The sequence below is a fragment of the Hemicordylus capensis genome, chromosome 10 (genome assembly GCF_027244095.1).
Source record: "Hemicordylus capensis ecotype Gifberg chromosome 10, rHemCap1.1.pri, whole genome shotgun sequence".
Classification (NCBI taxonomy): Eukaryota; Metazoa; Chordata; class Lepidosauria; order Squamata; family Cordylidae; genus Hemicordylus; species Hemicordylus capensis.
In genome coordinates, this window is record NC_069666.1 from 10,604,959 (window position 1) to 10,618,608 (window position 13,650).

General features: G+C 50.4%; 1 protein-coding gene across 4 annotated transcripts in view; it reads right to left on the reverse strand.

Annotated features, from left to right (window-relative positions):
* The window catches only part of ADAMTSL3 (ADAMTS like 3), a 229,846-nt gene extending 220,516 nt beyond the window's left edge, over positions 1–9,330 (reverse strand). For 3 of the 4 annotated variants that reach the window (XR_008311388.1, XM_053271889.1, XM_053271887.1), the window contains exons 1-2: positions 8,953–9,330; positions 3,607–3,697 (exon numbers count right to left, since the gene is read on the reverse strand). Coding sequence is in view for 3 of the 4 variants with exons in the window: in XM_053271889.1 (XP_053127864.1) it covers positions 3,607–3,687 (81 nt within the window). In the remaining variant the exon portion in view is untranslated. The remainder of the gene's footprint in view (positions 1–3,606; positions 3,698–8,952) is intronic. The other variant, XM_053271888.1, reaches the window with a different exon arrangement.
* Between the last annotated feature and the right edge of the window lie 4,320 nt (positions 9,331–13,650).

Genomic DNA, 13,650 nt, shown 5'->3' on the forward strand with positions numbered 1-13,650 from the left:
TAGAATTTCAGGCCTCTGGAACACACTCCTAGATGACATCAGAACCTTCCCATCTCTGGCTGTTTTTAAGCAACTCTTGACAACTCACCTGTTTTATCAGGCTTTGGGTTTATAATGTTTTCAAGTTGTATTGATGGTTATTTGAAGTTGTTTTGTGTGATTTAAGGTTTTAATTGTTTTGGGGTTCTAATCTGAACACCACACAGAGACCTTATATGGGGCGGTATATAAATGTGACAAATATATACTGTACCTGATTCCAAGAAGAGGCTTTTTCCAGCTTCTTTGATGTTAGAAATTGTGGGGGGAGGGGTGTCATCTTAAACTCAGCGTGCTGTTCCTTTTGGGTAAATACAGGTATAACCTGTGCCTAACCTCTATTTTTATGGGGGTCGTCTTAAATTTAGGGTCGTGCTGTATTCGGGTAAATACGATAAATAAAATTTCGCTATTGCATTACAGTGCCTTGACGCAAACGTTCCCTTTAAAACGAATGAGGTGTGTCATACATTGTGCAACTGCTACACAAGCATAACGTTAGCCTGAAATGCACTTTGCACTTAGTGTGCAAAGCTAATATAACAGCTTTCTGCTAGCACAACATCCTTCGGCAAAGTGGTTCGTCTGTCCCGGTGTCAGCCAGTAACCTGTTCCTCCCATCACTGCTTTTGGTGAGGTTTTTGTTTTTTAATCAAAGAAACTTGGGAAAGTATAAATACCCATGTTAAAAATTAATTTTAAGTGGGAGCTCTCAGATCTCTGTCAGCCTTTGTTCTCCTCCCCTGCCGGACCCCAGCAAACTGGGGACAACAGCTGTTTGACTCCTGAGAACACTAATTAAAAGCTGCCATTAGTCATAAAGGAACTGCAGGAACTTGCATAAGCTTTGTGGTAATGCTGTCAATGAAAAAGCAGGTCAGACAGAGCAGTGCATATTTCTTCGCTGAAGAGCATCCTTGACATATTTGCCTCTTCTTTGCGAGGGCGAGTTAATCTGGCTTCTAAAACCTACGCTTCTGTACAACTTTTAAGACAAAACTGCCCGTTACATCTCAGAAGTTGCAATTCATTACAATGCTCAGGTTCAGGAATCTTTTGTTGTTATGGTTTGCAATGTTGGTTGATTTTATAATCATGAGGGTTAGATTAAAAAAAACAGGCAGAGAGTTGGTCCTGCCATGAGGTACACTGAGGTGACCTTGCCTAAATCTTAGCTAGTAGATTTGAGGTACAATATGAGACAACATATGGCCAGATATTTAACCTAATATTGAGTTGGATCCAGAGGAGAACCCCATTATCTGAGGACCCGACATCCATGGATTTGCATATCCATGGTTGGGTACATGGCACTTCACCTCAGTATACATGCGGGGGGGCGGGGGGGGCGGCAGCAAAAAATCCTCTCAGTTAAGACTAGCATATCTGTGGTTCAGGGTGGGCAGAAATGACCTCCGAGGTCATTTCCGCCCGCCATTGCATAAGGGAGTCATTTTCTAGCTCGTTTTTGTAAAAAAAAAAAAAAAGGCCATGTTTTTTCACAGAAACTGGCTATGGCGTTGTGGGAAAATGCTTGACTAACAAGCAGAAAGTTGCCGGTTCAATTCCCCACTGGTACAATATCGGACAGCAGCAATATAGAAAGATGCTGAAAGGCATCATCTCATACTGAGCGGGAGGCGGCAATGGTAAACCTCTCCTGTATTCTACCAAAGAAAACCACAGGGCTCTGTGGGCGCCAGGAGTCAAAATCGACTTGACGGCACACTTTACCTTTAGGGAACTTAACACACACACCCCATTCCCACTGCCCTAATGCCCCGTTATCTGTGGTTTCACTATCCCCGCCACCCTCACACTGTGAAATGGAACCCCTGTGGATAACAGGTTCTCCTGCATTCTGCATGTGGAAGCCATGGATTTAAATGGCACTATAAAAAGTAATTAATTGATTTAATAACAAAGGAGACACTCTCTCTCTTTTCCATTTTCAGAAACCCCCCTGAGGCCCTTTATATTTTATGTACATATTTCCCACCTTTTCCTTTTATAGCACAGCAAGCGAAAGTTCTGGGGAGGGGTCGATTTTATTTTCCCTCCTCTTGAAACATTTAAAAAAATCCTGACACGTTTCTTTTTTAATGAAAAGGATTTTGCTAAAAAGTATGTATATTTATATGTGTGTGACTGTATACAGTTTGTGCATGGATTTGTATACTTGTGTATATCGTGCATGGATTTGTATGTTTTGTGTATATATACACAATATATACAAATACATGTTGTGTACATATATTTAACTGATACCTTTTAAAATAGATGATTAGTTGATTGATTGTAAATCCCACCTTGGGATGCCTTATGAAAGACAGTATAGAAATTGAACTATACATACATACGTCTTACACTCACAGAAGATCTATTCTATACCTTGTGCTAAAGTGTTGCATGAGAAAAAGAACATGAACTCCAAAGGGTTTTTCCCCACTTACACAAGTTCTTGGGGAAAACAGGGGTACAAGAACTGTTCTAAACCCCACCAATCATAGCACTGCACAAATTTGTGCACTTACAGCCATTTTCCTTCTGCTAATGGTTTTTTGAATCCAACTCACTGTTTATTAACTGAAGGGTTAGGGTGGGGTGTGTGCCATGTGGATTTGCCCACTCAGGCACCAGAACAGTCTCAGGCTAACCTTTGAGTAAACTCTTTTTGTGGGGTGTACGGAAGCTATTTAGTTTTTACATTTATATTCCCCGCTTCCTCCAACGAGCCGAGAGCACTGTACATGGTTATACTGATCCCCACAACAACCCTGCGAGGTAGGCCGAGAGATAAGTGACCGGCCCAGTGTCACCCAATGGGTTTCATGGCTCAACAGGGATTTGAAATGTGCTACCAAATCGCTACCAAAGGTTCTGTTCAAAAATTTATGGACCAGCAATTTTCCTGGACTTATTTGCAGATCTGCTATAGACATCTGGGCCTCTATTTAGAGCAAGCATAATCTCCAGGGTATCTAAACATCTCTCATATTTAGCAGGGGGAGAGCACCTATCCAGCCTCAGCATAGCATGCCTCTACTGGCCTTTGCTAGGGCTACCTCACATTTCTTTTTAGATGGCGAGGCCTTTGGGGACAGAGAACCATCTTATTTTTCGTTTTTCTGTGTAAGCCACTTTGAGAACTTTTGCTGAAAAGCAGCATATAAATATTTGTAGTAGCAGAAAGGACAGTCCAAGTTGAACGGCCTATTATAGCCTCTCTCCCGTCCACGTCCTCGCCCTCGGATGTAAAAGTCAGGGATGGGGAAAACCACTAACACGGGGGCTCTCAAACGTGGGTCCCCGGATGATGTTGGACTACAACTCCCATCACCCCCTGCCACTTTGTCAGGGGGTGATGCGGGTTGTAGTCCAACACAAACTGGAGACCCACATTTAATAGCCGCTGCAATAGAACAAATGGCGGCACCAAAAACCCTCCTTCACTGCACCACTGCCTTTGATGCTAGCACTCGGCAACTCGCAAGTCTTTCATCGCATTAACCAATCATCCAATCCCCGAGCAGCTGACGGGTCTGCCGCAGCAACCCTCTCGCCTACCTGCAGGTGAGCACAGACAGTGGCGGCGACGGTGAACCAGGCAACCTTCCAGAAGAGCCCCCTGGCCCTGGAGCTGGCCATCCTCCTACACCTTTAAGAGAGAGGGAGAGAGAAGCTTTCACAGCTATAAACAAAGTCAAGCGCACCCTGCCAGAATCGGAATGACTAAAGCAAACTGGGCAGAGAGTCCGAGCCGGGCTTTGGAAGCGGTGCAACCTAAACAGCAGAGATTTGTGCTGGCCAAGAAATCAGACTCCCAGGGAACACCACGAGCACAGCATGCAGGGTGAGGTAGTTCCAATTAGGGCAAGGAGGGTGGGGAACTGGCGGGGGGGCGGGAGCCGCGGCTCCAGTCTCGCTCAGGAGTCCGTTTATCAAGTCAGCAGCTCCCCCCCCTCCACCCCCGCCATCCCCTTCCCTTCCTTGCCATAAAGACACAGGAGCCAAAGAGAAACCGGACCCGATAAGCCATTTCAGCACCTCCCGGCTGAAGAACCCAGCTGCAGGGCTTCGGGGGGGGGCCTTTTCTGTGTTGGCTACCCGGCCCCGGTGGCACAAAAGCAACAATCCTCACTTGTGCTTTGGAGAAGGCCAGTTGGCTCCCAACGAGGCCGCTCTGAAGAAACTGTGCCTGGAGGGTTGACATCAGAGAACTGTTAACCGTTTCTGTCTAAAGGGCTAGGGACCCGATTTAAACCCACAGCTCATCTTTTGAGAATTAAACCCAATCATACCCTCTCCACAAATATATATATATGTTAAAAAAAATCTAATATTCTAACAGAGCATCTCGGAAGGTAGAAGCAGCAGAGAGCGGGGTGAGGCCAGGAGCTCTCTCCCTTGCTCTGTGCAGGTGCCTCCCCAGCTGGACTTCCTTTCCGGGACATGTCAGGGAAGAGGGGGGCGGCAGATGAGATCTGGGTCTCTGAGCAATTCACTGGGGGCCTATGCCCCCCACAGGGGTCGCCCCCTAATGATGCCCCTGCTAAAGAGCAACAATAAGCTATGTTTGAGGTGAGAAGAACACTCTTTCAGTGAAGACAGATACCAGCAACAGTCACTGGAGGTCCTGTGGTGGGGATGGATAGGGCCAGTTACTCTCCCCCTGCTAAATAAAAGAGAATCACCACGCTAAAAGGTGCCTCTTTGCCAAGTTATCATTATTGCACCATCCACGCACATAGAGCTTGACAACAGATGACAGGATAGGTCCTTGCCCCAAGGGGTTACAGTCTGGAAACAGATACAAGGACAACACAGGGCATAGGAGGCTGCCTTATACTGTCAGACCACCAGCTCAGTATTGGCTACACCATCTGGCAGCAGTTGTCCAAGGTTTCAGGCAGGAGTCTCTCCCAGCCCTACCTGGAGATGCTGCCAGGGATGGAACCTAGGACCTTCTGCATGCAAACAGATGCTCTACCGCTGAGCTACAACCCCATCCCCTAAGAGAAATATCTTACAGCAGTGCTCCCATGTAGTCCCCCATCCAAAGGCAACCCAAGGTGGACCCTGCTTAACAGGAAGGACAATCAATGCTCGCTAATGACACAGCGGGGAAATGACTTGACTAGCAAGCCAGAGGTTGCCAGTTCGAATCCCCGCTGGTATGTTTCCCAGACTACGGGAAACCCCTCTATTGGGCAGCAGCGATATAGGAAGATGCTGAAAGGCATCATCTCAGACTGCGCAGGAGGCGGCAATGGTCAACCCCTCCTGTGGGCTCTGTGGTCACCTAGAGTCGACACCGACTCGACGGCACACTTTACCTTTACGGCAAGGCCAGCTCTCCTTCCCTCTTCTCCCACAAAGGGACTATTCAGGGGGGAAATAGTTCATGTGCATGTTACTGAGGCTTAACTGCACGCTCCTATGAGCTTCTTGATGCAGGAATGTATCATGTATGCTTAATGTTACTCGGCGTTGCACCTGCACCAGGGGTGTAGTAGCTATAATTGAGTGGAAGGGTTCAAAGAATCCAGGCCAGCTCCTGAGGGCCCCCCCCCCAGCACCACCCCTCCCTATTTTCTTCATTATCTCCCTCACTCCGAGAGGCCGCCGGGGAGAGGGGCGAACACAGGCCCCTGCTCCCCTAGCTACGCCCCAGGCCCACATGCTGACTTTGCTATAGGAATAATGAAGGCCTTCCTATCCGTTTCAATGGAACTTAGTCTTAAATAAGTCTAGGTCTGAAGGACTACTATAGCCCCCATGTGAAATATTGCTGCTGCCGGTGAGCAAAGACAACACTGAGATAGATTGATCAATGGTCTAGGCTTGAGCTACAGGTTCTTAGCTCCGCAGTAGAGCACGCAGAAGTTCCCAGGTTCAATCCCTGGCATCTCCAAGTAAAATAAAGTTGTGCCCTCGAGTCGGTGTCAACTCCTGGCGCCCACAGAGCCCTGTGATTTTCTTTGGTAGAATACCGGAGGGGTTTACCACTGCCATCTCCTGTGCAGTGTGAGATGATGCCTTTCAGCACCTTCCTATATCGCTGCTGTCCGATCAGGGAAGGAGCCATCATTGAGCGGGCAGGTTCAAAGAAACTGGGCCACCACCAATCATGGCCTAGAGCCCCAGCCACACACCTTGCTTCTGATGCAGGGGGCGTGGCTTCGCTCCCGAATGGGGCTGTGTCTGCGGCCAGCACTGCATTCACAACGCGGCCAGGAACATTCTCCCTGCCTTTAAAGGCAGAGAGAGCAGCTCCTGGCTACACTGTGAATGCAGCGCTGGCCAGTATTTGCTCTCAAACGGGGCTGCAGGGCTCCATTTGGGAGCGGAGCCACGCCCCCTGCACCTGACGCCAGACACAGGGATTGGTGGGGGCCGCTGACTGCCAGTGTGCCTAATACAGGTGTTTCCGGATTCAAACCAGCAACCTCTTGCTCGCTAGGCAAGTCATTTCCCCACTGCGCCATTAGGGCTGGAGGTGGCGGGGGGACTCTTGCCTGAAACCTTGGAGAGCCACTGCCAGTCACTGCAGACAAGCCCAAGGTAGACGGACCAAGTCAACTTCTGCTAAGGTGGATTCCTACGACATTCACTGTTCTTGCAAAAACTGCCTGCATTCCAATCCATCCGGTGTGTGGCACCTTTGCTGACATTACTCCGCCCCATCACCACTCCAAAGAAGCCCAGGGTCCCTCCTGTGCCCTCCCTCGCCAAAAGCATCCCTCCGCCAGTGACAGCCCACGGAGCAGGGCAGGCTATAAGAGGGTCGCCGGACGCGCTGAGATTCAGCCGGGCTTCCATCCTCCTCGGGCAGGGAAGTCGCAGAGCGCGTGCCTCTGAATGGACGCCCCGTCGCCTTCCTGGGCTGCGGCCAGCCAAGCGCAACGCTGCGGAACGTTTCCCGGCATCCAAGGGCAGGCGGCGCTGCTGGAGCCCTTCATCCCACTTAAGGACAGCCTGCAGGGGCTCCGTGCGCGGCAGGGATGCGCTCTCTGCCCGCGCTCAGAGGCGCCCCTTCGCAAATCGCTGGTACATAATGCGCGCACATATATACCCTTAGCAGAAACGCCGCTCCGACCGCTCGTAGCCACTGCCTTTTGCGCAATACCCACCGAGCGCACGCGCAGAGGGGCCCCTCCCGGGATTGCCGCGCGGCGCGACTTTGCATTGCAGCGCGTGCTCTAGGAATACCCCGCGCTCTCCGTCGTCGTCGTCGTCGCTCCCCACCCTCTCCCCGACCAGGCTCGCTCACCTCAGGCGGTGGTGATGCCGCTGCGGCTTTGCGGCTCCTCAGGGGGAAGGACGCGGACTCGCCGCCGCCGCCGCCGCCGCCGCCTCTGCCTCCTCCTGTCAAAGCACCAGGGAGGCAGCCACATGCTTGCCGAGCCACTTGGCCGGCGTCGAGCAAGCGCCCGCCCTCCTGGCTTCTCAGCCCGCCTCCCTGCTAGGCAGCGCAGCCCTGGTGACTTCGCCCTCGGAGGAAGAGGCAACCCGGGCGGCGCTGCCGCCTGCAGGGACCGCCCGCCGACGCCTACCGCCGCGCAGCGGCCCGCGCCGCGTACACCTGCTGCGCGCGCCCTCCTGGCTGCTGCCCCCGCGCGCGGCGCTGACTCTTCGCTCGCGCCAGCCTGAGCTCCGCAGAAACTCTTTCCGACTCTGCTCAGCGGCAACCCCCCCCCCGCCAGAAAATGGACTTCCCCAGCTTGGAGAGACGTGGAGAGGGGGGAGCCCGTGGGGAAGGCCTGTCTGCGGCCGGAGGAGGAGCAGCGCCTTCCTCGCCTACCAACATCACCGCCCCTGCCCCGACCTCCACTGGATGCCCAAGCCCGGCTTACATCGCCCTGCTGTGCCCCAGCCCGACCTATGTGGGCCGGAAGGGCTGCAGAGGCGGGGTGGGACTGGGGAGCCCGGGTCTACTCGTGCTTGCTGCTGGGGAATAAATTGCCTCTCTCTGAGCTCGACGGGACTTGGGCCCAAGTCAGTGAAGGCACCAGAAAAAAATGGGGGGGGGGCCCCACAGGGGCAACGCGCATTGATGGCTGGGCAAGCTGTGCCCCATATATTAGAGATCTGAAACAGAAATAGGGGCGAATGAGTGGGGCGGGGGCTTGCCGTTCCCTCTAGGATGGCAGCCTAAGCCTATGCATCTGGTTCGAGGCGGTTGACTCAATAAGACTACAGGCTCAAGGCAGGGTGGGAAGCCGGAGATAACCGCGCAGAACGTGTGCATCCAGCCGTACACGTGTCTGCCTACACGCCCCAGCAATCTGCGGCTGGTTCGCTCGCGCACGCTATCAAGATGACGCGACAAGCCACACCACTTGATATGTGTGCATGTGCGGTATCTAAGATGGAACACGCACATCCGAGACACACAGCTGTTGTCCTGTCGTCTCACGTGTGGCGCTTTTCACACATTCGACCACCCCTCATCAGTGACCGCAGTATACCCACACCCTCTCTGCCTCCCTTCCATCAAAAGAGGGGCGGAAGCATCACGGGAATCGGTACCATTGCGCGCGCTCTGTACAGGTGGGGGAGAAGCCACCAGGTGGTAGCTGGAAAAGGCGCACCGCCCTTGGAGGAAACAGAGGACTGACCCAACTTTGCTGCCTCTCTCAAGATGCGCTCCGCCACCCTTCTTGCGTCACGTGTGAACGGCGTTGCCGAGTGTCACGGAGCGATTTAAGCAAAAACCACTTTGCAGCGACAATCTCAACGCACTTCCTAGCGCCTAAGACCCACTGGACTCGGGCGGCGTCGTCCTCTTGGATCCACGTGCTTAAGATCCCGCTGCGGCTCTTGCACGCGAATGCGCCCAGCCCAGGAGCCCTAGATTGGGAAGGACCAGCTGAGCAGGAAGAAAACCCAGGATGGAAAACGGATCCTTACCTGCCTCCGCGAGTGGGAGTTCTTCAGAGAAAGGGTCACGGTTCCAGCTGGCGGCATCAAAGCTAGTCAGGACAGATGCTGCCGCCGGGCCGGTTCAGAAAGGCGGACTCCACTCGATGTCTCCACCGCCTGTTTCCTAGGACGCGCCGGTGCGCAACGCTGGGTCTTTCCGCACACACTCCGCTTTTCCAAGTTGCGGCTGAGCCTGTTATCATCAAGCCCAGACCGCTCCCAAAGCCGCTTCCAGAGCCTGCGCAAACCCACCTCCTCGGGGAACGTCTCCCCCTTTGCTCGAGAATGCCTCTCCCCCAAAGGCCAAAGAAAGCTTGGAACGGTCGCAGGATCAACACCAGGCAGCGAAAAAGTCTTGTTCTTCCATCTGTGCCACCGGAGTTAAAAATACGCACCGGGGAACTAAACATAACCCCGTGAAAGGGTTTGCTGAAATGTTTTTGCGCCGTTTCCAACCTGTAGAGCGTCTCCAACTACGGTTCTGCTGTGGCTGGGAGCGGGGCGCCCCCTAGTGGATGCTCTGAGTAGGAGAGGGAGCGATTGAGAGGGGATGCGTGAGCCTTGCAGGCGGAGGGAAGAGTCGCCTAGGAATTTCGCTCGGCGCTTCCTCCTGTCCAAATGGCACTGGGGGAAATATAGCAAGGATGGGAATTTTCCCTCCTCTAGTTATATATTTGGAACATTAAATAAGGGCGGGGGGGTGCGCCAAGAGACCAGTAGTATATTACTACAGCAAGTAAGTGTAGTGTACCATTGCCAACTTTTTTTACTATCCCCTACACCTCTGCCTTTAAAAGCATGATCCCACCACTGCTGGTAAGTTCCATTAGCCTTTCTGCTTGACTGTTAACCACACTCATTCTGTCCCATTGACTTGCACGGGAACAGCCTGAGCAGTCTTTTCCTTCTTTTTTTTAATGACCACATGTCTGTAAGTCATGCTGAGTATGCTGGTACCTCCCACTCACCCACAGGCACGCCATCTATCCATCTGTAAGGATCATAACATTTCCAGCTCTTTTGGAAATAGAGAGAAGGTTTGCAGTGATCATGGTTACCTCTGTGCCATTAAAAGCCTCCACTGCTTATATCGATAGTTCATGTACCTGTCACAAAAGGTTGGCCAGGGAAGGCTTTTCCCCTGATCAGCTGGTAACCCTAGCCAGGGCAAATGAAACCTAGGAAGGTGACCCTCATCCTTGGAAATCTGGGAGCAAACGGTAGCCATTCTATTGCCAGAAGACAGCAATGAGTACAGTGTCATACCTGGACTAAAATGTGTGAATAGACAATCCCAGATCTAACATCTGGGCTCAGCCCCTCTCAAACGGTGTTTTATCCCCATGCAGAAACCTTGTTCCAAGAAACATTCAGCATATCGAGGGTCTCAGTTTTAATGTCCGTGAATACAGTTAGAATCAAAGTCAAACATGTTATATTTTCTTCTACAAATAAAAGATACAACAGAAGATAAAACCATACTTTGTTTCTTTCCTTTAATAAAAAGGTCTTTCACCTGGTGTCTAAAAGAACAAAGTGACCAAACCAGGCAAACCTCAGTGGGGAGGTTATTCCCTAAATGGGGTGCATCATCCCCAGCCACAAAGGCCATGGGAAACCCTGCTCTAATTGATGAATGAACTAAAGCATTGTGCGTGCACCCCATTTTAGAGCTCTGTGAATAAATCAGAGTCCTGGATGTATTTCGGAAATGTTTCCTGGATTCCCAAAGCAGCATCGGAGCAGGTGCTGGTGTCTATAGGGCTGAGATATTAACAAAAGGAATGTTGGCTCTCACACCACATTTTACAGGGCTGCCTCTCTACAGGAAGTGTGTTGAATTGCTCCCACCTCACCCACCCACTCAGTCCCCCGGCAGCTGTAAATCTGACCCTTTAGGAACAAGCTAATGGAATCCTGATGCCCCAGAACACAATTGATGGGACGAGAGAGAGATGCCCACGCAAGGCCTTTGACGGCTGAGCAGCAGAAGCTTCCCTGCATGTTGTAAATATTAACAGGCTCCAGAAGCACAATTGCATTCCTCTTTTACTAACCTTGAATTGAAAACTCAGGCTTGTATGGGAAGCAAACCTTGCATCTGGTTGACTGGAATCACACTGCATATGCAAGAGAAGTTTGGAATATAGGTTACCAATTGTGTGAGTTTGTATGTGCATATAATACATTATATTACATGCATACACACACATGCCCTTTTAAAATTGGTGGCTGTCTTTTATTTAGCAGGGGAAGAGCAACTGTGCCTATCCAGCCCCGACACAGCATCCCTCCAGTGGCTGTTGCTGGTGTCTACCTTGTGTTCTTTGGAGTGGTTTTGTTTTTGTTTTTTTGAGACTGTGGGCCCTTTTGGGGCAGGGAACCATCTTATTTATTTTTGTAGGCAGGGGCGTAACTATAATAGGGCAAGGGGAGACAGTTGTCTGGGGGCCCACTGCCTTGGGGCCCCCCACAGAAGCAAGTCACATGACCGACTCCCCCAGCCACACGCCCGCCCAGACTTCCTTCAGTTATATTCATCCTCTGAAATTGATGTGAGTGTTAAGACCTGGAACTACCAGAACCACATGTCTTTCTCTAGTACCATTCAATGACTTGCATCGTCTACCTTTTAAAAAATAATTTAGAACGATGTTCTATTATGGCACATAGATAGATAGATAGATAGATAGATAGATAGATAGATAGATAGATAACTATGCTTTTTCTTACCACTCTTCAGCCTCATTTAAGATTTCTTTACTTCATGAGCTGAGCTCATGGAAGGGAGACATTTTAAAATCTTGTCTCTGGGCCCACTCCAACCTGTTTGTAGATGAACCATTTTGAGAACCTTTTTGTCACCATGACCAGCTCACCACCACCACCACCACACACACCCTTGTGTTGTTTTGCAGAACACCTTGAAGAATTCTGCATAACTCAAAAGGTTGCTTAAAGTTTTGTGACCTTGTAAGGTACAGTGTGGTCAGTGTCGACTCCTGGCAACCACACCCTGTAGTTGCTCCTAATAAAGGTATCGCCATACTGTGGCTTTGGGGCGAGTGTGTTCCACTCCATCCCAGCAAAAGGAGATAAGCCTGGTCCCAACTGGATATAAAAGCCTCTTAACAACTCACCTCCTTCTGCCTGACATTGTCAAATTGATCTTCTTCCTCATCCCTCTTTAAGACTGCAAGCCTGAGAACGGGGCCGGGGTCTGATTTTCATGTATCTACACTGCCTGCCACTGCCAGCCAAGCATTCTGCATTGGCTTGCAATTGCCTGGAGAAGCTTTGGGAGGTGATGTTTGCCTGAAGATAGAAAGTTCTAAACAAGCTTTAAGAGTTTGAAGCATGGAACGTGTGGCCAGGATGCTGTCAAGGGAGCCAGAGTTGATGCTTCATTTGAGGTGGGGAGTGGGGAGAGGAGCTTTTTTTTAAAAAAGGAAGATCTGAGCTCTGCCCCCGAAGTAAGCCATTGTAAATACCTGCTCCGTGTGCCCCTGCCAAAAGGTGGCTACCAGGGAGAGGGCCTTTTCAGTGGTTGCACCCCATTTAGGGAATAACCTCCCCACTGAGGTTTGCCTGGCTTCGTCGCTTTGTTCTTTTAGACACCAGGTGAAAGACCTTTTTGTTCACCCAGGCATTTTAAATGTAATATTTTGATGTGATTGTAACTGTTTTTTAAAAAATATTTATTATTATTATTTCTTGTTTACACAGTCAGACAGGTGTTATTGACTGGTTTGTTTTATCCAGACATCGAGTCCTTCCCAAGGACCTAGGATGGCTGAATTTTATCATCAATACATTATTACATTATTAATTATTATTACTTATTTACACAGTCAGACATTTATTATTATAATATTATTATTGTTGTTGTTGTTGTTGTTGTGCTCCTACTGATAAGTGCATGGAGGCAGGTTGCAGTCACACATTACACTCTGCACATGCTTGCAATACTTTATCAGAGAATAATTCAAAACCAGGAGTGCAAAACTTTGGCCCTGCAGCTGCTATCAGACCACAATGCCCAACATTCCTATCAGCCTCTGTGGCTGGGGATGATGGGAGGAGTTGTCCGACTGCGGCTGCAGGGCCAAAGTTGTGCAGCCCTGCTCAAAACAGTATCTTTAAAAGGGGCCATTTTTATCCTGTCTTTGCTCCAAGGAGCTCAGGGTGGCATACAGAGTGAGAGTCCCTTTTTTATCTGCACAACAACTCAGTGAGGTAGGTCAGGCAGAAGGTCCCCAGTTCACTCGCTGGCAGCATCTCAGGTAGGCCTGGGACAGACTCGTGCCTGAAACCTCGGAAAGCCACTGCCAGTCAGTGTAGACAATCTGCTTTGCAATCTGCTTTGACAGACTGCAATCTGCTTAGACAATCTGCTTTGCATGCAGAAGGTCCCATGTTCCCCTGCACCCCAGGCATCTCCAGAAGGCTGGGAAAGATTCCTTCCTGAAACCTTGGAGAACCGCTGCTGCCAGCTCCTGAGCTTAGCTAGAAGGACCAAGGGTCTGACTCAAGATAGGGCAGCTTCCTAGGTGTGATGAGAGGGAGACTGGATGAAGACTACACAGCAGGCGTCACGGGCTAGGGAGCATTGCCCAGTCATGTTTGCTGCAGCATTCCCAGTTGCACTAACCCATTCTCCATACGTATGTGCACACACAAGCCAAT